We start from the raw sequence: 25,483 nt of genomic DNA, 5'->3' as shown, positions 1-25,483 counted from the left end.
GACAGTGATATATTGCCAATGATCCTGACATACATACACACAAACACCCCCTGCCCTCCCACACACACACACACACACAAACACACCACCCTACACGCACGCACGCACGCACACATACATACCACCCCACACCTGTCCAATCCATACTGTCACTCACTGCAGCTCAGGAAGTGGTGGATTAAATGTCTCCACCCACTGGATTACAGTTTCCTGACAGCCCTGTCAATCATCAGACCCAACCCCCCTGACCCTAACCCCACAGCTCCCCCCCCCCACCCTAACATGTAGCAGGGTCCCCCTTACTGTACTTTAACCCCATGACACTGAGGTGCAGGTCATCAAATGTCCATATGAATTATTGGGAACTGCATGTAACCTTCGATTGAATACATTCATGTCACTTTGTATTATATCATTTTATATTAAATGAATGTCTTTATGAGAAACACATTTCTCCACTTTGTATTGATAGCATATTTTCTCCATGCCTCCATCTCATTGTCCATCTCTTTCTCCGTGCATCCCTGTCACACTGCTTTGTCACCTTGTCACTGAAGAAGAGAGAGAGGGGAAGAGGGTGGGGGAGAGATAGTAATGGAGAGGGCTCTGCCTTGAAGGTGGGGGGATTAATGCCCTTGTGACAACAGAAACAGTGATATATTGCCAATGATCCTGACATACACACACACACACCACCCCCCCCACACACACAATCACACCATCCCCCCCACACACACACACCACCCCACACACACCCAAAAACACCACCCCACACACACACCACCCCACACCACCCCACACACATCATTACCACACACACACACACACACACACACACACCTGTCCAATCCATACTGTCACTCACTGCAGCTCAGGAAGTGGTGAATTCAAAGTCTCCACCCACTGGATTACAGTTTCCTGACAGGCCTGTCAATCATCAGGCCCCCCCCTAACATTCCTGTAGCAGGGTCCCCCCCCACCCTAACATCCCTGTAGCAGGGTCCCCCCCCTAACATCCCCCTTACTGTAATTTAATCCCATGACAGTGAGGTGCAGGTAATCAAACGTCCATATGAATTATTGGGAACTGCATGTCACGTTGTATTATATAATTGTATATTAAATGTCTTTGAGAAACACATTTCTACACTTTGTATTAATGTGTTATTTTATGCATTTAGGAACAGCATGGATAAAAAATATATATTTTTACTGCATGATCTATAAAGAAGCTCTACCCAACGTTCCAGGTTTATTTAGGTAGTATTTATTTAGGTAGTATTTATTTAGGTAGTATTTGTATAAGAGAGGTAATATGTTGAGGGGAAATATGAGCGTCAGAGTTTATTTTGAACACATTTTAGAATGGCTGTTATGCTGCTAGGCAACTAACACTGAGCCATTCAGTCAAGCACAATGAGTTCAGTTACGTGGCAATGAGTGAACAACAACTTTCTTTGAAATATACAGGATATCATGATGCTTCCCTGGTTTGAAATGAGTTGTATTTGTGCAGAGTTTGATCTAGGTTTTTAATTGAACCGGTGATTGTCTGTCTCATAATATGTGATTATTTTACATTGGCTATGGCTTATCAGTGTAGGGCCATGAAATTAATTAGAATTACCTCTTATGAAGTTCACACACTTCCTGACTGTGACCTAGACAGTGGGTGACGACTACGCCAAGTTTGAAATTCGTTATTTTTAGAGTAATTACACGACAGTGAGTCAGGGTCATTCCATCACGTCAGAGTCACCTCCGTTATGGCAGCGTCACCTCCGTTACATCAATGCACCTGTTTACATGCTCCCAGCTCTGACTACCTCAACCTAAGGTAAGGAAGGCCACACACACACATAGGACAATCACCCCAGTGTGTCAGTTACCCACCTTCCTCTTCAGTTGCTATAATGACCGTTTGTAATCACAGTCCTCTCTTCCGTCTCTATGGAAAAACATCAGGAGAAGGGGTTTTCCGCGTCCATCTTTTAAAATCGGCACATAGCTCTGTTTCCTTGTTTTCCACAGGGGAGTTGGCGTGCCGTGTTCAGAACCGTAGCGGGACATCAGGCCCTGGGGGCCATCTAAGGCCCTGTGAAATGGGTGTGAAAGATGTCAAAGCAATTACAATAGCATTACAGTGTAATCTCCCACTGACACAGAGTGTGAATGGAAGAGGTCTAACCCTCTTTTCTGCCTCTGGCCTCTCTCCTCTGGCGAAACGATTGCTTTGACATTCACTAAATGTTTAGCTGGTAACAGCTCCACCGCTTGTTATTCTGCCAGTAATTGTGGTGTGTGTTTTGTGTTTTTATTTTTTTATTTTTTTTTACGTCTCGAAGAGAAGGGGATTTGTTAGCATGCAACAGTTAAAATTCAGTGTCCATGTTTTCCATCGAAAATAAAACTTAAGTCAATGAATATGGACCTACTCTGATGAATTGTTAAGGACTAATACTGTCTTTCTCAACTGAACTTACCTATTATACTTCCCTGTGTTTAATCCTTGTGTTTTTCCATCTCTCACCTTCTCCTCCCTCTCTCTCTCTGCTCTCAGAAGCCAGGGATGGACCTGGCTGATACTTATATAACGTTTGTGCGGCAGAACCAGGACATCCTGCGAGATCGCGTCAACGAGGAGATGTACATCGAGAAGCTGTTTGACGTGAGTGTGTTGACGTGGACTCACACTTGCACCTTGTGTGTGTCTACTTTTTTCAGCAGCTTTTGTCATCCAATCACATTGAATAGGTGGATAACTGTCACTCTTACAACACTATGATACAATCTATAACTGATTAATTTTATTGAACACAATTGGAATGGGAACCAGTGGACAGTATCTCTGTGGGTTGTGATGCCAGTACAGTACAGATATAGTATCTTAATTTGATCACCCTGTTGCAGGAGAACTTTCCTGCAATGTAGGAAATGTTTAACCTGTAGTGTATTTGAAGTTTTAAAAAGGCTTCTGAAGATTGTAAGATCCACAATGAAATTTCAGACTTGATTTTCCCTTACCAAAAATCTTACCAACCCCTACAAAAATGGCCATTAATTATAATCCACATAATAATTAGCATGTCCTGTTGCTGCAGGATTATTTTCCTGCTGTAGCAAACTTGCTCAAAATAAGATCCTACGTCTGTATATGAAGGTGTTGCATGAAGATCACAGCATGAAGAAGAAAAAAGACCCAACCACTGTATCTTTGTATTTCTCCTATTCTGAGATGAATCATTGTTAGGTCAAACAGTGTATCTGTGAGAGGTCACAGTGATCTCAGCCTCGTCCCAATAAGGCGACCCTGGAGTTTGTTAGAGATTCAATCAATACCGAAATGTGCAAGTGAACACAGACTCTCTCTCTCTTTCTCCCTCTCTCTCTCAATTCAAGGTGCTTTATTGGTATGGGAAACATATGTTACCATTGCCAAAGCAAGGGAAGTAGATAATACACAAAAAATGAAATAAACAATAAAAGTGAACAGTAAACATTACACTTATTCCAAAAGAATAAAGACATTTCAAATGTCATATTATGTGTGTATATCTATATATATATATATATCGTTACAGTGTTGTAACGATGTGCAAATGGTTAAAGTACAAAAGGGAAAATAAATAAACATAAATATGGGTTGTATTTACAATGGTGTTTGTTCTTCACTGGTTGCCCTTTTCTTGTGGCAACAGGTCACAAATCTTGCTGCTGTGATGGCACACTGGTATTTCACCCAGTAGATATGGGAGTTTATCAAAATGTGGTTTGTTTTTGAAATCTTTGTGGATCTGTGTAATCTGAGGGAAATATGTGTCTCTAATATGGTCATACATTTGGCAGGAGGTTAGGAAGTGCAGCTCAGTTTCCACCTCATTTTGTGGTCAGTGTGCACATAGCCTGTCTTCTCTTGAGAGCCAAGTCTGCCTACGGCGGCCTTTCTCAATAGCAAGGCTGTGTTCACTGAGTCTGTACATAGTCAAAGCTTTCCTTACGTTTGGGTCAGTCACAAGTGATCAGGTATTCTGCTGCTGTGTACTCTCTGTTTAGGGCCAAATAGCATTCTAGTTTGCTCATTTTTTGTTGTTAATTCTTTCCAATGTGTCAAGTAATTATATATTTTTCTCATGATTTGGTTGGGTCTAATTGTGTTGCTGTCCTGGGGTTCTGTGGGGTCTGTTTGTGTTTGAACAGAGCCCCAGGACCAGCTTGTTTAGGGGACTCTTCTCCAGGTTCATCTCTCTGTAGGTGATGGCTGTGTTATGGAAGGTTTGGGAATCGCTTCCTTTTAGGTGGTTGTAGAATTTAGCAGCTCTTTTCTGGATTTTGATAATTAGCGTGTATCGGCCTAATTCTGCTTTTGCAGGCATTATTTGGTGTTTTACGTTGTACAAGGAGGACATTTTTGCAGAATTCTGCATGCAGAGTCTCAATTTGGTGTTTGTCCCATTTTGTGAATTCTTGGTTGGTGAGCGGACCCCAGACCTCACAACCATAAAAGGCATTGGGTTCTATAACTGATTCAAGTATTTTTAGCCAGATCCTAATTGGTATGTCAAATTTTATGTTCCTTTTGATGGCATAGAAGGCCCTTCTTCCCTTGTCTCTCAGATCAGTCACAGCTTTGTGGAAGTTACCTGTGGCGCCGATGTTTAGGCCAAGGTATGTATAGTTTTTGGTGTGCTCTAGGGCAACGGTGTCTACATGGAATTTGTATTTCTGGGCCTGGCGACTGGACCTTTTTTGGAACACCATTATTTTGGCTTTGCTGAGATTTACTGTCAGAGCCCAGGTCTGGCAGAATCTGTGCAGAAGACCTAGGTGCTGCTGTAGGCCCTCCTTGGTTGGTGACAGAAGCACCAGATCATCAGCAAACAGTAGACATTTGACTTTAGATTCTAGTAGGGTGAGGCCGGGTGCTGCAGACTGTTCTAGTGCCCTCGCCAATTCGTTGATAAATATGTTGAAGAGGGTGGGGCTTAAGCTGCATTCCTGTCTCACCCCACGGCCCTGTGGGAAGAAATGTTTTTTATGCCAATTTTAACCGCACACTTGTTGTTTGTGTACATGGATTTTATAATGTCGTATGTTTTTCACCCAACACCACTTTCCATCAATTTGTATAGCAGACCCTCATGCCAAATTGAGTCTAAGGCTTTTTTGAAATCAACAAAGCATGAGAAGACTTTGCCTTTGTTTTGGTTTGTTTGTTTGTCAATTAGGGTGTGCAGGGTAAATATGTGGTCTGTCATATGATAACTTGGTAAAAAGCTAATTTGGCATTTGCTCAGTACATTGTTTTCACTGAGAAAATGTACGAGTCTGCTGTTAATGATAATGCAGAGGATTTTCCCAAGGTTGCTGTTGATGCATATCCCACGGTAGTTATTGTGGTCAAATTTGTCTCCGCTTTTGTGGATTGGGGTGATCAGTCCTTGGTTCCAAATATTGGGGCAGATGCCAGAGCTAAGGATGATGTTTAAGTATAGCCAATTGGAATTTGTTGTCTGTATATTTTATCATTTCATTGAGGATACCATCAACACCACAGGCCTTTTTGGGTTGGAGGGTTTTTATTTTGTCCTGTAGTTCATTCAAGGTAATTGGATAATCAGGTGGGTTCTGGTAGTCTTTAATAGTTGATTCTAATATTTGTATTTACATTTACATTTACGTCATTTAGCAGACGCTCTTATCCAGAGCGACTTACAAATTGTATTGATCATGTATATGTTTTTTCTGTTTGTGCTTTGTTATAGAGCCAAAAAGATTGGAGAAGTGGTTTACCCATACATCTCCATTTTGGATAGATAATTCTTAGTGTTTTCCAATTTTCCCAGAAGTGGTTAGAGTCTATGGATGCTTCAATTACATTGAGCTGATTTCTGACGTGCTGTTCCTTTATTTTCCGTAGTGTATTTCTTTATTGTTTTAGTGATTCGCCATATTCAGGTTTTCTGGGTCTCTATGTTTTTGGTTGGACAGGTTTCTCAATTTCTTTCTTAGGTTTTTGCGTTCTTCATCAAACCATTTGTCGTCATTGTTCATTTTCTTCAGTTTTCTGTTTGAAATTTTTAGATTTGATAGGGAAGCAGAGAGGTCAAATATACTGTTTAGATTTTCTACTGCCAAGTTTACACCTTCACTATTACAGTGGAACGTTTTGTCCAGGAAGTTGTCTAAAAGGGATTGAATTTGTTGTTGCCTAATAGTTTTTTGCTATGTTTCCAAACTACGTTCCTTCCATTTATAGCATTTCTTAATATTATTCAGTTCCTTTGGCTTTGATGCCTCATGATTGATCATAGCTCTGTTCAAGTAGACTGATTTTGCTGTGATCTGATAGGGGTGTCAGTGGGCTGACTGTGAACGCTCTGAGAGACTCTGGGTTGAGGTCAGTGATAAAGTAGTCTACAGTACTACTCCCAAGGGATGAGCTATAGGTGTACCTACCATAGGAGTCCCCTCGAAGCCTACCATTGACTATGTACATACCCAGCGTGCGAGAGAGCTGCAGGAGTTGTGAGCTGTTTTTGTTGGTTATGTTGTCATAGTTGTGCCTAGGGGGGCATATGGGGGAGGGAATGCTGTCACCTCCAGGAAGGTGTTTGTCCTCCTGTGTGCTGAGGGTGTCAGGTTCTTGTCCGGTTCTGGCATTTAGGTCACCACAGACTAGTACACGTCCCTGGGCCTGTAAATGATTAATTTCCCCATCCAGAATGGAGAAGCTGTCTTCATTAAAGTATGGGGATTCTAGTGGGGGGGATATAGTTAGCACACAGGAGGACATTTTTCTCTTTTAAGATCATTTCCTTTTGAATTTCGAGCCAGATGTAACATGTTCCTGTTTTGATTAATTTAATAGAGTGGGTTAGGTCTGCTCTATACCAAATTAGCATACCCCCTGAGTCCCTTCCCTGTTTCACACCTGGTAGTTTGGTGAATGGGACTACCAGCTCTCTGTAACCAGAGGGCAACCAGTGGGTCCGTCTCCTCCATATTTCTTGTTGGATGACAATGTCTGTATTTCAGGTTCCTGCTCTTTAGGCCATAGGCAGATGACCTTGGGCCTTAGATATTCCAGGATGAGATAGTGAAGGCTTTGTGTTCCATAAAGTGTCCAATGTTGTTGGTCCTGTGGTTTGGCCTCAGGCCATTAAGTGTAAGCAGAGCCTGCTGAGCATCTAGGACATTCCATTGGCTTGGGCTAGTGTAAGAGTGGGGGTTGGGCCTGTTTGCCCGCTCACAGCCTGGGCGCATGTGTGACTTCCATGTTGAGGCCCTCTTTGCGGGAGTGGAGGGGCATGGAGTGGGCAGGAGGGGCATAGGTCTGATCTGCGGGGGCCTAAATGGGGTGTGGGCATGGTTGACTTGGGGGGTTGTCGATTGGTGGGGGTGTGGACGTGGCTGGTGGTGGTGTTGTCTGGATGTAGGTCCTCTCGGCGTAGGTCCCGGGGGGGTCCCGGGGTCCCGCAGGTCTGGGAGTGTGTCTCGCTGGTCTGGGCGGGGTGTCTATTGATCTGTTGCTCCTGTGTGACGTGTTGGGGCTGCGTTTGAAAGCGATGTCCTTTAGGGTCCGGTGAAGGTGGGCACTGCTGCCTTGTATAGGTGGACCTGGTTGTAAAGGCTGTTCAAGTCCAGGGTGGAGTGGTGGGCCAGGAAAACATTTGGTTTTGAGGCACAGTCATGGGAAATACTTGCGTTTACCCATTGTATGGTAGCAGGGTGGAAGTCTTTTTGTGGTAGCAAGGTGGAGATAACCACTTGTGCGTTGGGGAAAGTAGAATAACTTTTTCAATCACTCCCTTGAGTGCTGTGGCCACCCTTTCCTGCTGTGCTCTCAGGTGGTTTGTGCCTGTGTGTATTATTATGTGGCTGGGTGACCCTAGTTGGTCCTCAGACAGAAGGTCTAGGGTGCGCTGGGACACCAGAGTTTAAACACTGTGTTTGGGAAAGAAAATTTTTTTTATTGTATATATTTCCTGTTTGAGTCCATAAGGAGTACAATCTGTGTCTTGTGTATGTCCTCAGTGGGTGTGGGGGGTTGTCAGAAGGGCTATCAGGGTGGCTGACGGGGGGGGGGGGGGGGGGTTGGGCTTAATTTGTCGGTCCCGCTGTGTTGTCGACGCTACGGTCAGGGCCTGGGGTGGACTGCTGTGGTGTCGAGACTTTTGTTGGGAGCTGAGGTGGGCTGCTCTGCTGGCTTCTCTGCTGGGGTGGCCACCTCTCTAATGGGTTGTTCTCTGTCACACGCCATCCCCCTCACCCTCTCCTCCAGCAGTCTGATCCTCTCCTCTAGTGCTTTGTTCTTCTCCTGCTCTTTCTCCTGTAGATGTTGTCTCACTACAGCCCAGAATGCAGATATGTCTTTCTCCACCTCCAGCTCTCCAGGTCTGGTTAAGGGAGTGTTGTTGTGCTGGACTGTTGTCTGGGTCGGTGCTGACTGGAGTGTAATCACCTGCTGTTCCAGCTCCACCTGCCTTACCTCCAGCTGGGTGAATGTATCCCTCATTTCAATGAGGGAGTAGTACTCTGTGCTGGGAGGTTGCCTTTCCGCTTGGGGTTGCTCGTCTGTGGGTTTATGTAATGAAGAGGCCTGGTCTGACCTGCTCAGGGTGGGGGTACCTTTCTCAAGGGAGAGCTTCTCCTGCTGAGCTATTTCTTTGATTAGGTGAAAGTGCAGCTGAAACTGTTTGCGGTGGCCCTGTACCAATACTGTTCCAGACTTCTAGAGATGTATATTAGCTGACTCAGAGTCCTTGTTGTCTAGTATTCTGAGTGTCCACCCATCGGTAACACCCCCCCCCCCTTACCAGAGGGGTAAGGGGGGGTGTTAGAGTGTCACCCCACTTTAAAGAAATTTATATTTTTTTGACCATTGAAATAACATCAAATTGATCAGAAATACAGTGTAGACATTGTTAATGTTGTAAATTACTATTGTAACTGGAAACGGCAATTTTTTTAAATGTAATATCTACATAGGCATACAGAGGTCCATTATCAGCAACCATCAATCCTGTGTTCCTATGGCATGTTGTGCTAGCTAATCCAAGTTTATCATTTTAAAAGGCTAATTGATCATAAGAAAACCCTTTTGTTGTTCTGATTTAAAGAAGCAATAAAACTGGCCTTATTTTAGACTAGTTGAGCATGTGGAGCATCAGCATTTCTGGGTTTGATTATAGGCTCAAAATGGCCAGAAACAAACACCTTTCTTCTGAAACGCATCAGTCTATTCTTGTGCTGAGAAATGAAGGCTATTCCATGTGAGAAATTGCCAAGAAACTGAAGATCTGGTACAACACTGTGTACTACTCCCGTCACAGAACAGCGCAAACTGGCTCTAACCAGAATAGAAAGAGGAATGGGAGGCCCCGGGGCACAACTAAGCAAGTACATTCGAGTGTCTAGTTTGAGAAACAGACGCCTCACAAGTCCTCAACTGGCAGCTTCATTAAATAGTACCCGCAGAACACCAGTCTCAAGAGGCGACTCCGGGATGCTGGCCTTCTAGGCAGAGTTCCTCTGTCCAGTGTCTGTGTTCTTTTGCCCATCTTAATCTTTTTTTTTATTGGCCAGTCCGAGATATGGCTTTTTCTTTGCAACTCTGCCTAGAAGGCCAGCATCCCGGAGTCGCCTCTTCACTGTTGACGTTGAGACTGCGCCTCTGTTGGCCCAAGCAAGTCTCTTCTTATTGGTGTCCTTTAGTAGTGGTTTCTTTGCAGCAATTCGACCATGAAGCCCTGATTCATGCAGCCTATTCTGAAGAGTCGTCTTTTACTTGAACTCTGTGAAGCATTTATTTGGGCTGCAATCGGAGGCTGGTAACTCTAATGAACTTATCCTCTGCAGCTTAGGTAACTCTGGGTTGTCCTTTCCTGTGGCGGTCCTCATGAGAGCTAAGTTTCATCATTGCGCTTGATGGTTTTTGCGACAGCACTTGAAGAAACTTTAAAAGTTCTTGAAATGTTCTGCATTGACTGGCCTTCATGTCTTAAAGTAATGGACTGTCGTTTCTCTTTGCGTATTTGAGCTGTTCTTGCCATAATATGGACTTGGTCTTTTACCAAATAGGGCTATCTTCTGTATATCAACCCTACCTTGTCACAACACAACTGATTGGCTCAAACGCATTAAGAAGGAAAGAAATTCCACAAATTAACTTTTAACAAGGCACACCTGTTAATTGAAATGCATTCCAGGTGACTACCTCATGAAGGTGGTTGAGAAAATGCCAAGAGTGTGCAAAGCTGACATCAAGGCAAAGGGTGGCTGCTTTGAAAAATCTCACATGAAATATATTTGTATTTGTTTAACACTTTTTTGTTTACTACATGATTCCATATGTGCTATTTCATAGTTTTGATGTCTTCACTTTAATTCAACAATGTAGAAAATAGTAAAAAATACAGAAAAACCCTGGAATTAGTAGGTGTGTGCAAAGTTTTGACTGGTGCTGTATGTAAATGTTATATTTCATTTTTTTTTATAAAAAAAAAATATATATATATATATATATATATATATATATCTAGACACTGTTGCCCTAGAGTACACAAACAATTATACCTACCTCGGCCTTAACATCAACACCTCAAGTAACTTCCACAAGGCTGTGAACGATCTAAGAGACAAGGCAAGAAAGGCCTTCTATAAAACTTCCCAATTATTATTTTGCTAAAAATTCACAAAATCAGACAAACACCAAATTCAGACTGCATGCAGAATTCTGCAAAAATACACTTTGTGTACAATGCAAAACCCCAAACAATGCATGCAGAGCAGAATTAGGACTATTCACACTAGTTATCAAAATCCAGAAAAGAGCTGTTAAATTCTGCAACCGCCTAAAAGGAAGTGATGCCCACATATTCCACCACAAAGCCCTCACCTACAGAGAGATTAACCTAGAGGGGTCCCCTCAGCCAACTGGTTCTGGGGCTCTGTTCACAAACACAAACAAACCCCACAGAGCCCCAGGACCGAAACATTTACAATTGGCTCATTCATCCCCTTCCTCTCCCCTGTAACTATTCCCCAGGTCGTTGCTGTAAATGAGAATGTATTCTCAGTCAATTTACCTGGTAAAATAACTGTAAAATATATTTTTTTAAACATTTAGACCCAACAAAATCCTTGAGTATGTACTGACTCAGTGAGACTTTCTATTGAGAAAGGCCGCCATAGGCAGACCTGGCTCTCGAGAGAAGACAGGCTATGTGCCCACTGCCCACAAAATGAGGTAGAAACTGAGCTACACTTCCTAACCTCCTGCCAAATGTATGACCACATTAGAGAGACATATTTTTCCCACAGATCACACAGACCCACAAATAATTTGAAAACAAATCAAACATTGATAATCTCCCATATCTGTTAGGCGAAATACCCCAGTGTGCAATCACAGCAGCAAGATGTGTGGTCCGTTGCCATGAGAAAAGGGCAACCAGTGGAACACAAACAACATTGTAAATACAACCTATACATTTATATTTATTTATTTTCTCTTTCGTACTTCAACTATTTGCACATTGTTACAACACTGTACATAGCCAATAATATAACATTTGAAATGTCTATTTTTGTTTTACTTTTGTGAGTGTAATGTTTACTGATTGTTTATTCCTCTTGTTTATTGTCTATTCCACTTGCTTTGTAAACATGTGTTTCCCATGTCAATAAAGCCCTTTGGAGAGAGGGAGAGAGGTAATCCCATTGTGACTACTTCCAGGGCCCAAGCTACCCCCCTCTGGGTTTTTGTTGACCTGTTTTCTATTGAAATATGCCAAGAGGTGTTGTGTCTCCCTGTGTGTGCCCCCCTACTTCCTCCTATCTATCCTGCAGTCGCAGTGTGGCACTGAGTACCTTCAAACACGAGATGAGACGCATACACACAGGGGGCACATACACATTTACACACATGCAGTGAGGAACACATACATACACAATCCATATTATGCAATGCACACACACACACACACACACACACACACACATATATATATATAAACACACCCCTCTTCATTGCTTCCCTCTAAGATTGGGTTTGTAAACTTGAGGTGGAAGCTGAGATTGGAGTAAATCAGTGTTGATTTGTTGGGCCTTCGCTGGGGCTGGGGAGACTGGGAGGGGGGTAGATGGGAGAAGGAGGAGGCAGGCACAGCTCTAATGGACCCGACACACCCATAGTCATGCACCAGGAGGAGAGACAACGGCAGGGTCTCACCATGTCACCACACACACACACAGTTATGCGTCGCCGCCTGTGGTTGTTTGTGTTGGGAAATGTCATTATCTTTGCGTATGTGTTCATGTGCACAAATCTGTCTGTTTGTGTGAGTGTAAGCGTATGTACTATGTAAATATACAGCATGTGTGTGCTTGCATCGCCAGCAGCTTGTATTGGTCCGCTGTGTGTGTGTGTGTGTGTGTGTGTGTGTGTGTGTGTGTGTGTGTGTGTGTGTGTGTGTGTGTGTGTGTGTGCATAGCAGCCAAGATAGGGTTGAGCCTTCTGTGTTGATGAAGAGGCTAATGCATGCCCTTGCAGGCGGCCAGTCCTTCTCGTCCTCCACATTAGGTGACAAATCACCCTGATTAAGCCACTGATAAAGCCTTCCGACAGGGACCACACAACCTAGCCCTCCCTTTCAGCCAGCCCCCAAGTGTGGCCCTGCTTTCTCCACGCTGCCCTTAACCATATCAATTGAGGGACACTTAAGTATGTCATTACCGTCACGCCATCAGAAATACCACAAAGACATGCTCAGCTCCGAAACCACATTAACAATGTTCCAAGAGAACTAATGACAACAAACGACCTGACGTTCACTCATTTTCACTCGTCTAGGTAACGCTTTCTCGTCCCCTCCATCTGTTTTCTTCTTCTTCCACTAATCGGCTCAATTAAAGAGCATCTCCATTTTCAATTTCATGCTCGTTCCGTTGAGTGCCAGGGGGCGGCTAGCCTATTATCGAGTAGGCTGGCTCCCGTTGTAGATATTCATGTTTCTATTGGCTGTTGTGGAGCCAAGGCTGACGAAATTCAAAGTGAAAGGAGATGGAATCTTCTCCTTTAATATATCCAAGAGGACTGGCTGTCCACTGGTGTTCCGTCCAATTAATGTCTCATGCTCTTTGTCAGAAGTCCTCACTTGAGAAGACATTGATAGAAAATCAGGTGCTTTCTGGAAACAACATCCAACTAGTGATTTCTTTACTGTTCGATGAGCAGGGATCTCAATGTAGGGTATTGCAGGGTAATGTAGTCTATTGTGGGGAAATGCATGGTAATGAAGGGTAATGTAGTGTTTTGCATCTTCAAATAAATGCTGTATGGAGTAAGGCACATTTGCTCCAAATAGGCACTGACACACTGTACTGTAATGTTCCTGATCTCAGTTGAGCTTTGTTCCCTAAACTACCAAGCCTTATAACATCAAAAAGTACAGCTAACCTCTAAGTCAACATTCTATACTATCTATACACCTATACTATTTATACACCTGTACTATCTACTATCTATACATCTATACAACTGTATCTCTTTACACCTATACAATCAACTGTAAACACCTATACTATCTATACAGCTATACTATCTATAGACCTATGCTATCTATATGCCTACACTATCTGTTAACCTATACTATCTATACGCCTATACTATCTACTGTAAACGTCTGCACAATCTAAACACCAATACTATCTACACACCCATATTCTCTAATTATACACCATTACTAACTATACACCATTACTAAGTATACACCATTACTACACCTGTACTGTTTATACAGCTATGCTATCTACTGTATACATCTATACTATCTATGCAACTGTATCTCTATATACCTATACAATCTACTGTAAACACCTATACTATATATACACCTATACTATCTATTAACCTAGACTAAAAGCCAAAACTATAAGCCTATACTATCTACTGTAAATGTCTGTATACACCTATAATATCTACTGTATACACCTACAGTATATCTATACACCTATAGTAACTATACTCCTATTCTATCTATACTCCTTTATTCTCTATACACCTGTGCTAACTACTGTAAACATCTATACACCTATACATCTATACTATCTATACACCTGTACTATCTATACACCTATATTATCTACTGTATGCACCTATATTATCTACATACCTGTACTAACTATACACCTATACTAACTATATGCCTATACTATCTATACTCCTTTACTGTCTATACACCTGTACTATCTACGGTGTACACATGTACGATCTACTGTATACACCTATATCTACTGTATACACCTATCTATATACCTATACTAACTATACACCTATACTAACTATACGCCGATGCTATCTATACTTCTTTACTATCTATACACCTTACTATCTACTGTAAACATCTATATTATCTATACACCTGTACTATCTATACACCTTACTATCTACTGTAAACATCTATATTATCTATACACCTTACTATCTACTGTAAACATCTATATTATCTATACACCTGTACTATCTATACACCTTACTATCTACTGTAAACATCTATATTATCTATACACCTGTACTATCTATACACCTTACTATCTACTGTAAACATCTATATTATCTATACACCTTACTATCTACTGTAAACATCTATATTATCTATACACCTGTACTATCTATACACCTTACTATCTACTGTAAACATCTATATTATCTATATACCTGTACTATCTATACACCTTACTATCTAGTGTAAACATCTATATTATCTATACACCTGTACTATCTATACACCTTACTATCTACTGTAAACATCTATATTATCTATACACCTGTACTATCTATACACCTATACTATTTACTGTAAACATCTATATTATCTATACACCTGTACTATCTATACACCTTACTATCTACTGTAAACATCTATATTATCTATACACCTGTACTATCTATACACCTATACTATTTACTGTATACACCAATTTTATCTGCTGTATACACCTATTTTATCTATATACCTATACTAACTATACACCTATACTATACGCCTATACTATATATACTCCTTTGCTATCTATACACCTATACTATCTACTGTAAACATCTATACTATCTATACACCTGTACTCTTTATACACCTATAACATCTACTGTATACACCTTTACTATCTACACACCTATACTATCTACTGTAAACATCTATACTATCTATACACCTGTACTCTTTATACACCTATAACATCTACTGTATACACCTTTACTATCTACACACCTATACTATCTACTGTAAACATCTATACTATCTATACACCTGTACTCTTTATACACCTATAACATCTACTGTATACACCTTTACTATCTACACACCTATACTATCTACTGTATACACCTGTACTATCTACTGTATAGATCTATTTCTATATACCTATACTAACTATATGCCTATGCCATCTATGCACCTATACAATCCACTGTAAACATCTATACAATCTGTACACCTGTACTCTATACACCTATACTATTTACTGTATAGACCTATATTATCTACTGTATACACCTGTACTATCGATACACCTGTACTATCTCATGTATACACCTATACTATCTAATGTATATACCTATATAAACTATACGCTTATGCTATCTATACTCCTTTACTATCTATGCACCGATACAATCCACTGTAAACATCTATACAATCTGTACACCTGTACTCTCTATACACCTATACTATTTACTGTATACACCTATATTATCTACTGTATACACCTATACTATCTAATGTATATACCAATACTATGTACTGTAAACACTTGTACTATGTACTGTAAACACCTGTACTATCTAATGTATACACCTGTACTATCTAATGTATACACCTATACTATCTACTGTAAACACCTACAGTGAGGGGAAAAAAGTATTTGATCCCCTGCTGATTTTGTACGTTTGCCCAGTGACAAAGAAATTATCAGTCTATCATTTTAATGGTAGGTTTATTTGAACAACAACAAACAAATCCAGAAAAATGCATGTCAAAAATGATTTGCATTTTAATGTGGGAAATAAGTATTTGACCCCTCTGCAAAACATGACTTAGTACTTGGTGGCAAAACCCTTGTTGGCAATCACAGAGGTCAGATGTTTCTTGTAGTTGGCCACCAGGGTTGCACACATCTCAGGAGGGATTTTGTCCCACTTCTCTTTGCAGATCTTCCCCAAGTCATTAAGTTTTCGAGGCTGATGTTTGGCAACTCGAACCTTCAGCTTCCTCCACAGATTTTCTATGGGATTGAGGTCTAGAGACTGGCTAGGCCACTCCAGGACCTTAATGTGCTTCTTCTTGAGCCACTCCTTCGTTGCCTTGGCCGTGTGTTTTGGGTCATTGTCATGCTGGAATACCCATCCACGACCCATTTTCAATGCCCTGGCTGAGGGAAGGAGGTTCTCACCCAAGATTTGACGGTACATGGCCCCGTCCATCGTCCCTTTGATGCGGTGAAGTTGTCCTGTCCCCTTAGCAGAAAAACACCCCCAAAGCATAATGTTTCCACCTCCATGTTTGATGGTGGGGATGGTGTTCTTGGGGTCATAGGCAGCATTCCGCCTCCTCCAAACACGGCGAGTTGAGTTGATGCCAAAGAGTTCCATTTTGGTTTCATCTGACCACAACACTTTCAACCAGTTGTCCTCTGAATCATTCAGATGTTCATTGGCAAACTTTAGACGGGCATGTATATGTGCTTTCTTGAGCAGGGGGACCTTGCGGGCACTGCAGGATTTCAATCCTTCACGGCGTAGTGTGTTACCAATTGTTTTCTTGGTGACTATGGTCCCAGCTGCCTTGAGATCATTGACAAGATCCTCCCGTGTAGTTCTGGGCTGATTCCTCACCGTTCTCATGATCATTGCAACTCCACAAGGTGAGATCTTGCATGGAGCCCCAGGCTGAGGGAGATTGACAGTTCTTTTGTGTTAATTCCATTTGCGAATAATCGCACCAGCTGTTGTCACCTTCTCACCAAGCTGCTTGGCGATGGTCTTGTAGCCCATTCCAGCCATGTGTAGGTCTACAATCTTGTCCCTGACATCCTTGGAGAGCTCTTTGGTCTTGGCCCTGGTGGAGAGTTTGGAATCTGATTGATTGATTGCTTCTGTGGACAGGTGTCTTTATACAGGTAACAAGCTGAGATTAGGACCACTCCCTTTAAGAGTGTGCTCCTAATCTCAGCTCGTTTACCTGTATAAAAGACACCTAGGAGCCAGAAATTTTTCTGATTGAGCGGGGGTCAAATACTTATTTCCCTCATTAAAATGCAAATCAATTTATAACATTTTTGACATGAGTTTTTCAGGATTTTTTTGTTGTTATTCTTTCTCTCATTGTTCAAATAAACCTACCATTAAAATTATAGACTGATCATTTCTTTGTCAGTGGGCAAACGTACAAAATCAGCAGGGGATCAAATACTTTTTTCCCTCACTGAATACTATCTGTAACACCTGTACTATCTATACAACTATACACTACTTTTCAAAAGTTTGGGGTCACTTAGAAATGTCTTTGTTTTTGAAAGGAAATCACATTTTCTGTCAATTAAAATAACATCAAATTGATCAGAAATACAGTGTAGACATGGTTCATGTTGTAAATTACTATTGTAGCTGGAAACAGCTGATTGTACGCCTACGTAGATATTCCAGAGGCCCATTATCAGCAACCATCACTCCTGTGTTCCAATGGCATGTTGTTAGCTAATCCAAGTTTATCATTTTAAAAGGCTAATTGATCATTAGAAAACCATTTTGTAATTATGTTAGCACAGCTGAAAACTGTTGTGCTGATTAATTAAGAAGCAATAAAACTTGCCTTCTTTAGACTAGTTGAGTATCTGGAGCATCAGCATTTGTGGGTTTGATTACAGGCTCAAAATGGCCAGAAACAATTAACTTTCTTCAGAAACTCGTCAGTCTATTCTTGTTCTGAGAAATGAAGGCTATTCCATGCGAGAAATTGCCAAGAAAAATCTCTCAACTTGCAATGTATTCGATGCTTAAGTACTCTAAAGTGTTACATTGCTAACATCAAAACAGCAGCACAGTGTTTCTTCATCAACATCTTTATGCCTTCTTCAATAAAATAACTTGAAAAAAGGACATTCAAATGTGTATGTTTATATTTCACTTAATCTCCATTTGGGTATTGGTTAGAGAAGAATTTGAAAATTACGGTGCAGAAATGTTATGCTCTTAGTTTAACCTTTATTTAGCTAGGCAAGTCCATTATGAACAAATCCTTATTTACAAGGACAGCCTACTCCTTCCTCCCCAATGGGGATTTGAACCCCATTCTCCCACGTGCCCCGCATTCTGTATTACCGACATGGCCTGCTCTCCCTTATGTAAGGAATTAGGCACTTTCCCATGTTTACTACTGTATGTATTGTAGACTGCACAGTAGCCTAATAAACAAATAAACACATTTCGTTAATAAAATAATGATAAAAAATACTCTTTCAAAATGCAGATGTTGATTTAGTTATGGATCCATAACGAATTACTATGGGAATAAATATCACTGATTTACAGAAATATTGAAAGAAAGTTGTCTAATGAAGGCACACAATTTAGAATCCTCCGATCATGTAGCCTACTTCCGATCGTCATTTTGTACATCGCCATATTTTCCATTTAATCCTAACGGAAACCCTGAAGGTTTTGTTTTTCATTTTTCTCTTAATAGAAACACCATAATATTAATCAAATTAATTAAGCCAAATTTCTTAAAATCAGTCCCATATACTATGTTATTACAAAAAAGGTTTTAAATTCTCTGGTAATGCCAATATGGAATACTATCAAATGCTTCTCAAAGATGCCCTCTGGTGGTCAAACTAGCAAAAACTTGTAGTAACAGGAAAAAATGGCTGACAATTAAATGACGTGCCACAGAATGCTGCAGCAGCATGCAGGGTGTGCCGCATTATGACGCAACTTTTGAAGGAGGAAACACTGTATACTTTCTATACACCTGTACTATTTACTGTATACACCTATACTAACTATACACCAACACAAAATATACTAACTATACACCTATACTATCTACACTCATTTACTATCTATACACCTATACCCTTTATACACCTATACCATATACTGTATACACTGATGCTATCTACACACCTATACTATCTACTGTAAACACCTATACTAACTATACAACTATACTACCTATACACCTATACTATCTATACACCTACACCATCTACTGTATACACCTATCTACAGTAAACATCTATATTATCTATACACCTGTACAATATATACACCGATACTATCTACTGTATACACCTATACTATCTACACAGCTATACTATCTATACACCTGTACTATCTATACACCTATACTATTTAATGTATAGACCTATATTATCTACTGTATACACCTATATTATCTACTGTATACACCTATACTAACTATACACCAACACAAAATATACTAACTATACACCTATACTATCTACACTCATTTACTATCTATACACCTATACCCTTTATACACCTATACCATATACTGTATACACTGATGCTATCTACACACCTATACTATCTACTGTAAACACCTATACTAACTATACAACTATACTACCTATACACCTATACTATCTATACACCTACACCATCTACTGTATACACCTATCTACAGTAAACATCTATATTATCTATACACCTGTACAATATATACACCGATACTATCTACTGTATACACCTATACTATCTACACAGCTATACTATCTATACACCTGTACTATCTATACACCTATACTATTTAATGTATAGACCTATATTATCTACTGTATACACCTATATTATCTACTGTATACACCTATACTAACTATACCTATACTAACTATACTCCTTTAATATCTATACACCTATACTATCTACTGTATACACCTATACTGTCTACACAACTACAGTTGAAGTCAGAAGTTTACATACACCTTAGCCAAATACATGTAAACTCAGTTTTTCACAATTCCTGACATTTAATCCTCGTAAAAATTCCCTGTCTTAGGTCAGTTAGGATCACCACTTTATTTTAAGAATGGGAAATGTCAGAATAATAGTTGCGATAAGGATATATTTCAGCTTTTATTTATTTCATCACATTCCCAGTGGGTCAGAAGTGTACATACACTCAATTAGTATTTGATAGCATTGCCTTTAAATTGTTTAACTTGGGTCAAATGTTTCGGGTAGCCTTCCACAAGCTTCCCACAATAAATTGGGTGAATTTTGGCACATTCCTCCTGACAGAGCTGGTGTAACTGAATCAGGTTTTTAGGCCTCCTTGCTCTCACACACTTTTTCAGTTCTGCCCACAAATGTTCTATAGGACTGAGGTCAGGGCTTTGTGATGGCCACTCCAATACCTTGACTTTGTTGTCCTTAAAACATTTTGCCACACATTTGGAAGTATGCTTGGGGTCCATTTGGAAGACCCATTTGCGACAAAGCTTTAACTTCCTGACTGATGTCTTGAGATGTGGCTTCAATATATCCCCATAATTTTCCTCCTCATGTTGCCATCTATTTTGTGAAGTCCCTCCTGCAGCAAAGCACCCCCACAACATGATGATGCCACCCCCGGGCTTCACGGTAGGGATGGTGTTCTTTGGCTTGCAAGCCTACCCATTTTTCCTCCAAACATAACAATGGTCATTATGGCCAAACAGTTCTATTTTTGTTTCGGCAGACCAGAGGACATTTCTCCAAAAAGTATAATCTTTGTTCCCTTGTGCAGTTGCAAACCGTAGTCTGGCTTTTTTATGGCGGTTTTGGAGCAGTGGCTTCCTTGCTGAGCGGCCTTTCAGGTTATGTTGAATTTGTAAGTCGCTCTGGATAAGAGCGTCTGCTAAATGACTTAAATGTAAATGTAAAATGTTGATATAGGACTCATTTTACTGTGGATATAGATACTTTTATACCTGTTTCCTCCAGCATCTTCACAAGGTCCTTTGCTGTTGTTCTGGGATTGATTTGCACTTTTCGCACCAAAGTATGTTCATCTCTAGGAGACAGATCACATCTCCTTTCTGAGCGGTATGATGGCTGCATGGTCCCATGGTGTTTATACTTGCGTACTATTGATTGTGGTACCTTCAGGCATTTGGAAATTGCTCCCAAGGATGAACCAGACTTGTGGAGGTCTACAATTGTTTTTCTGAGGTCTTGGCTGATTTCTTTAGATTTTCCCATGATGTCAAGCAAAGAGGCACTGAGTTTTAATTTAGGCCTTGAAATACATCCACCGGTACATCTCTAATTGACTCAAATGATGTCAATTTTCCCATCAGAAGCTTCTAAAGCCATGACATCATTTTCTGGAATTTTCCAAGCTGTTTAAAGGCACAGTCAACTTTGTGTATGTAAACTCCTGACCCACTGGAATTGTGATACAGTGAATTATAAGTGATATAATCTGTAAACAATTGTTGGAAAAAATACTTGTCATGCACAAAGTAGATGTCCTAACCGACTTTCAAAAACTGTAGTTTGTTAACAAGACATTTGTGGAGTGGTTGAAAAACGAGTTTTAATGACTCCAACCTAAGTGAATGTAAACTTCCGACTACAGCTGTACCTATACTATCTATACACCTATACTAACTATACGCCTATACGATCTATACTCCTTTACTATCTATACACCTAAACTATCTACTGTAAACATCTATACTATCTATACACCTATATTATCTACTGTATACACCTATATTATCTACTGTATTCACCTATATTATCTATACACCTATACTAACTATATGCCTTTACAATCTATACTGCTATACTATCTATACACCAATACTATTTACTGTACACACCTATACTATCTACACCTTTACTATCTACTGTAAACATATATCCTAACTATACACCTATACTAACTATACACCTGTACTATGTTACTCCTGTACTATGTATACAGCTATACTATCTACTATATACACCTATACGATCTACTGTATACACCTATATTATCTACTGTATAAACCTGTATTATCTATACTAACTATACACCTATACATTCTATACAGCTATACTATCTATACACCTATACTATCTACTGTATACACCTATATTATCTACTGTATTCACCTATATTATCTATACACCTATACTAACTATATGCCTTTACAATCTATACTGCTATACTATCTATACACCAATACTATTTACTGTACACACCTATACTATCTACACCTTTACTATCTACTGTAAACATCTATCCTAACTATACACCTATACTAACTATACACCTGTACTATGTTACTCCTGTACTATGTATACAGCTATACTATCTACTATATACACCTATACTATCTACTGTATACACCTATATTATCTACTGTATAAACCTGTATTATCTATACTAACTATACACCTATACATTCTATACAGCTATACTATCTATACACCTATACTATCTACTGTATACACCTATACTGTATACACCTATACTGTCTACTGTATACACCTATACTGTCTACACACCTATACTATCTACTGTAAACATCTATACTATCTCTACACCAATACTAACTATACATCTATACAAACTATACACCTATACTAACTATACACCTGTACTATCTATACACCTATACTATCTACTGTGTACACCTATCTATCTCTACACCTATACTATCTACTGTATACACCTATACTATCTCTACACCTGTACTATCTATACAGCTATAAATCTATACACCTATACTATCTACTTTATACAGCTATACTGTCTACTCTATACACCTATACTGTCTACTGTATACACCTATACTGTCTACTGTATACACCTATACTATCTACACCTGTACTATCTATACAGGTATAAATCTATGCAGCTATACTATCTACTTTATACCCCTATACTATCTACTTTATACACCTATACTATCTACTGTATACACCTATACTGTCTACTGTGAACATGTATACCTCCTATACACCTGTACTGTCTACTGTATACACCTATACTGTCTACTGTGAACATCAATACTATCTATACACCTGTACTATCTACTGTATGCACCTATACTATCTATACACCTGTACTATCTACTGTATACACCTATACTATCTATACACCTATACTATCTACAGTGGCAAGAAAAATGTGAACCCTTTGAAATTACCTGGATTTCTGAATAAATTGGTCATGAAATTTGATCTGATCTTCATCTAAGTCACAACAATAGACAAACATAGTGTGCTTAAACTAATAACACACAATTTAGTGTATGTTTCTTGTCTATATTGAATACATAATTTAAACATTCACAGCGTAGGTTGGAAAAAGTATGTGAACCCCTAGGATAATGACTTCTCCAAAAGCTAATCGGAGTCAGCTAACCTGCAGTCCAGTCAATGAAATGAGATTGGAGATGTTGGTTAGAGCTGCCTTGCCCTATAACGAACTCACAAAATGTGAGTTTGCTATAGACAAGTTGTCTATAAATGGAGAAAGTTCATCACTGTTGCTACTCTCCCTAGGAGTGGCAATCCTGCAAAGATGACTGCAAGAGCACAGCGCAGAATGCTCAATGAGGTTAAGAAGAATCAGAGAGTCAGCTAACGACTTACAGAAATCACTGGAACATGCTAACATCTCTGTTGATGAGTCTACGATACATAAAACACTAAACAAGAATGATGTTAATGGAGGACACCACGGAAGAAGCCACTGTAGTTTTGCACACTATTGGCATTCTCTCAACCAGCGTCACCTGGAATGCTTTTCCAACAGTCTTGAAGGAGTTCCCACATATGCTGAGTACTTGTTGGCTGATTTTCAATTACTCTGCGGTCCAACTCATCCCAAACCATCTCAATTTGGTTGAGGTTGGGTAATTGTGGAGGCCAGGTCATCTGATGCACCACTCCATCACTCTCCTTCTTGGTAAAATAGCCCTTTCACAGCCTGGAGGTGTGTTGGGTCATTGTTCTATTGAAAAACAAATGATATCCCATCTGGTTTGGGCTTAGTGGGACTGGCGTATCACCGCAGAATGCTGTGGTAGCCAAGCTGGTTAAGTGTGCCTTGAATTCTAAATAAATCATAGACAGTGTCACCAGCAAAGCACCTCCACACCATCACATCACCTCCTTCATGCTTTACGGTGGGAAATACATTTACATTTACGTCATTTAGCAGACGCTCTTATCCAGAGCGACTTACAAATTGGTGCATTCACCTTATGATATCCACTGGAACAACCACTTTACAATAGTACATCTATATCTTTTTTTTGGGGGGGGGGGGTAGAAGGATTACTTTATCCTATCCCAGGTATTCCTTAAAGAGGTGGGGTTTCAGGTGTCTCCGGAAGGTGGTGATTGACTCCGCTGTCCTGGCGTCGTGAGGGAGCTTGTTCCACCATTGGGGTGCCAGAGCAGCGAACAGTTTTGACTGGGCTGAGCGGGAACTGTGCTTCCTCAGAGGTAGGGAGGCGAGCAGGCCAGAGGTGGATGAACGCAGTGCCCTTCTTTGGGTGTAGGGACTGATCAGAGCCTGAAGGTACGGAGGTGCCGTTCCCCTTACAGCTCCGTAGGCAAGCACCATGGTCTTGTAGTAGATGCGAGCTTCAACTGGAAGCCAGTGGAGTGTACGGAGGAGCGGGGTGACGTGAGAGAACTTGGGAAGGTTGAACACCAGACGGGCTGCAGCGTTCTGGATGAGTTGTAGGGGTTTAATGGCACAGCAGGGAGCTCCGCCAGCAGCAAGTTGCAGTAATCCAGACGGGAGATGACAAGTGCCTGGATTAGGACCTGCGCCACTTCCTGTGTAAGGCAGGGTCGTACTCTGCGAATGTTGTAGAGCATGAACCTACACATGCAGAGATCATCCGTTCACCCACACCGTGTCTCACAAAGACATGGCGGTTGGAACCAATTTGGACTCATCAGACCAAAGGACAGATTTCCACCGGTCTAATGTCCATTACTCGTGTTTCTTGGCCCAAGCAAGTCTCTTCTTCTCATTGGGGTCCTTTAGTAGTGGTTTCTTTGCAGCAATTCGACCATGAAGGTCTGATTCATGAAGTCTCCTCTGAACAGTTGATGTTGAGATGTGTCTGTTACCTTGAACCTGAACTCTGTGAAGTATTTGCTTGGGCTGCAATTTCTGAGTCTGGTAACTCTAATGAACTTATCCTCTGCAGCAGAGGTAACTCTGGGTCTTCCGTTCCAGGATCGGTCCTCATGAGAGCCAGTTTCATCATAGCACTAGATGGTTTTTGCGACTGCAGTTGAAGAAACTTTGAAAGTTCTTGAAATATTGACTGACCTTCGTCTTAAAGTAATGATGAACTGTAGTTTCTCTTTGCTTATTTGAGCTGTTCTTGCCATAATATGTCAAGAACAGGTTTTTATTGTTTTATTGACCTTGTCTTTGTAATCTTTGCTGATGCTTGT

General features: G+C 40.5%; 1 protein-coding gene across 7 annotated transcripts in view; it reads left to right on the top strand.

The window, feature by feature from the left end:
• cadps2 (Ca++-dependent secretion activator 2) overlaps nucleotides 1–25,483 on the top strand; it is a 237,066-nt gene that overhangs the window by 199,796 nt on the left and 11,787 nt on the right. For all 7 annotated transcript variants that reach the window (XM_029751538.1, XM_029751535.1, XM_029751531.1 and 4 more), the window contains one exon: nucleotides 2,561–2,668. In XM_029751538.1, coding sequence (XP_029607398.1) covers nucleotides 2,561–2,668 — 108 coding nt within the window. The remainder of the gene's footprint in view (nucleotides 1–2,560; nucleotides 2,669–25,483) is intronic.

The sequence above is a fragment of the Salmo trutta genome, chromosome 4 (assembly GCF_901001165.1).
Source record: "Salmo trutta chromosome 4, fSalTru1.1, whole genome shotgun sequence".
In the NCBI taxonomy this organism is placed as follows: domain Eukaryota; kingdom Metazoa; phylum Chordata; class Actinopteri; order Salmoniformes; family Salmonidae; genus Salmo; species Salmo trutta.
The sequence above is the reverse complement of the archived record's forward strand: the minus strand, read 5'-3'. Positions and strand labels throughout refer to the sequence as shown.